This window comes from Aplysia californica, unplaced genomic scaffold (genome assembly GCF_000002075.1).
Source record: "Aplysia californica isolate F4 #8 unplaced genomic scaffold, AplCal3.0 scaffold00398, whole genome shotgun sequence".
NCBI lineage: Eukaryota > Metazoa > Mollusca > Gastropoda > Aplysiida > Aplysiidae > Aplysia > Aplysia californica.
The window spans coordinates 552,900-554,608 of NW_004797668.1; the positions used below are offsets into that span (position 1 = coordinate 552,900).

At 46.1% G+C, this 1,709-nt stretch overlaps 1 protein-coding gene across 1 annotated transcript in view; it reads left to right on the forward strand.

The window, feature by feature from the left end:
- The window catches only part of LOC101855204, a 51,207-nt gene that overhangs the window by 24,668 nt on the left and 24,830 nt on the right, over positions 1–1,709 (forward strand). Inside the window, exon 7 of the mRNA XM_035971215.1 lies at positions 66–1,585. Within this exon, the coding sequence (XP_035827108.1) occupies positions 66–1,585 (1,520 nt within the window). The remainder of the gene's footprint in view (positions 1–65; positions 1,586–1,709) is intronic.

The following is a 1,709-nucleotide window of genomic DNA, read 5'->3' on the forward strand; positions in this document are numbered from 1 at the left end:
AAACACCTTCATTAAAATGATACGAAATAAGCATTTTTATATAACACGTTTTATTTCCATTTCAGAGCTTTTGTCTTTGGGCGCTAACGTCAACCAACAGAACCCCGGAGGAGAAACACCTCTGACTGCATGCTGTTCGGACGATTTTAATGAAACTGCTCAAGTGTTGATCCGTCATGGTGCCAACATAAACACCCCTGATTTTAATAGAATAAATCCGCTTTATCGTGCTTGCCATTACGGCAGCGTCAACTGTGTGCGGGTGCTCACTGACAATGGCTGTGACGTGAAAATCGTTGAGAAGGAATCTAGAAACACGCCACTGATAGCTGCAGCTCTCTCACTTTTACGCTGCAGAAATACGTGGACGAACAAAAAAATCTCTGATATGTTAGAGATTTGCCAGATGTTGATCGACGCTGGCTGTGACGTGGACGCGCAAGACTCCATAGGTCGCACGGCTTTGCACCATGTTGTGGAAAAGAGAGATGTCTTTGGGCTTTGTTTACTTGCGGAAAACGGATGCAATTTGGAAACCCGTGATGAAAACCAACAAACACCCTTAAAGAAAGCTCTCCTTGACGAAGAGCCAGCTTTCGAGATTGCCAGACTCCTTGTCTACTACGGCGCAAACGTTCATGATGAAATCATGGTTAATTGTGGGCATGGAGAGGTAGGAAAGTCTCCTCTGGCGTGGGTGATAGAGCATGCAGCGTGCTCAGCTCAGCACGACAAACTCCGTGAGCGATATTTGCTGATGCGAGTTTTGATGGAAGCAACCTACCCAAACTTTTGTGGAATTTCTTCCATGCTGGTTTTATTACAAGTAAGCCAAAACCAACAACTTGTTGATCAATACAGAGCAATCGAGAGAGAAACTGTGAATAAGATATGCTCACCAGTACCTGCTTCCCTCGAGTTCCAGGCACGATTGAAACTTCGAAAAATGTTAGGAGTAAGAAACACCCTAAGTAGGATTGACTCATTACCTGTCTGGAAATATTTAAAGAGATACCTTATGCTTGGACTTGAGGAAGAGCTGCCGTTATCAAGAAGCTGCATGGTTCATGTGTACATTAGGGACAGAGAGGACAAGAAGCTGAAAGACCTCGTGCAAAGTGGTGCCAATGTCAATTTCATGGTAGACGGGAAAACACCTCTTGCTTCAGCAGTCATGCTGAGAAATATGGAAGCTTTTAGGATACTGTTCTCGACTGGCCGCGCCTGCATAGGTCAATACCCGGTTAATGAAGAAGGTGACACGCTCCTCCACATCGCTGCTGCCAACGGTTTCGTCAATATTATCGACGACATCATCCACGCTGGCTGTACTGTTAAGTCGTTCAATAACACAGGATTCACGCCTCTGCGCTCCGCCGTAACGGCCGGCCATTTTGAAGTAGCCTCGCTTCTGATCAGACGTGGCGCCGATGTCAAAGGTCAGGAAATGATGACCGTTCCATTGCTCCACCTGGCGGCTGCGAGCCGCAATATTGAGGTAGTGAAGATGATGCTGGAAAGAGGGGTCGAAGCTAATCTCAGGGATCATCAAGGGAACACGCCCCTCCACATAGTGGCCAGCCAAGTAAGGATACTTTATCAGTTATTTTATTGCAGAACACCTGAATAGGAACATGCTGCACGCTAGAGACCAATCTGATACACAATAGGCACACACATTCATGTACACACACACACACACACATACA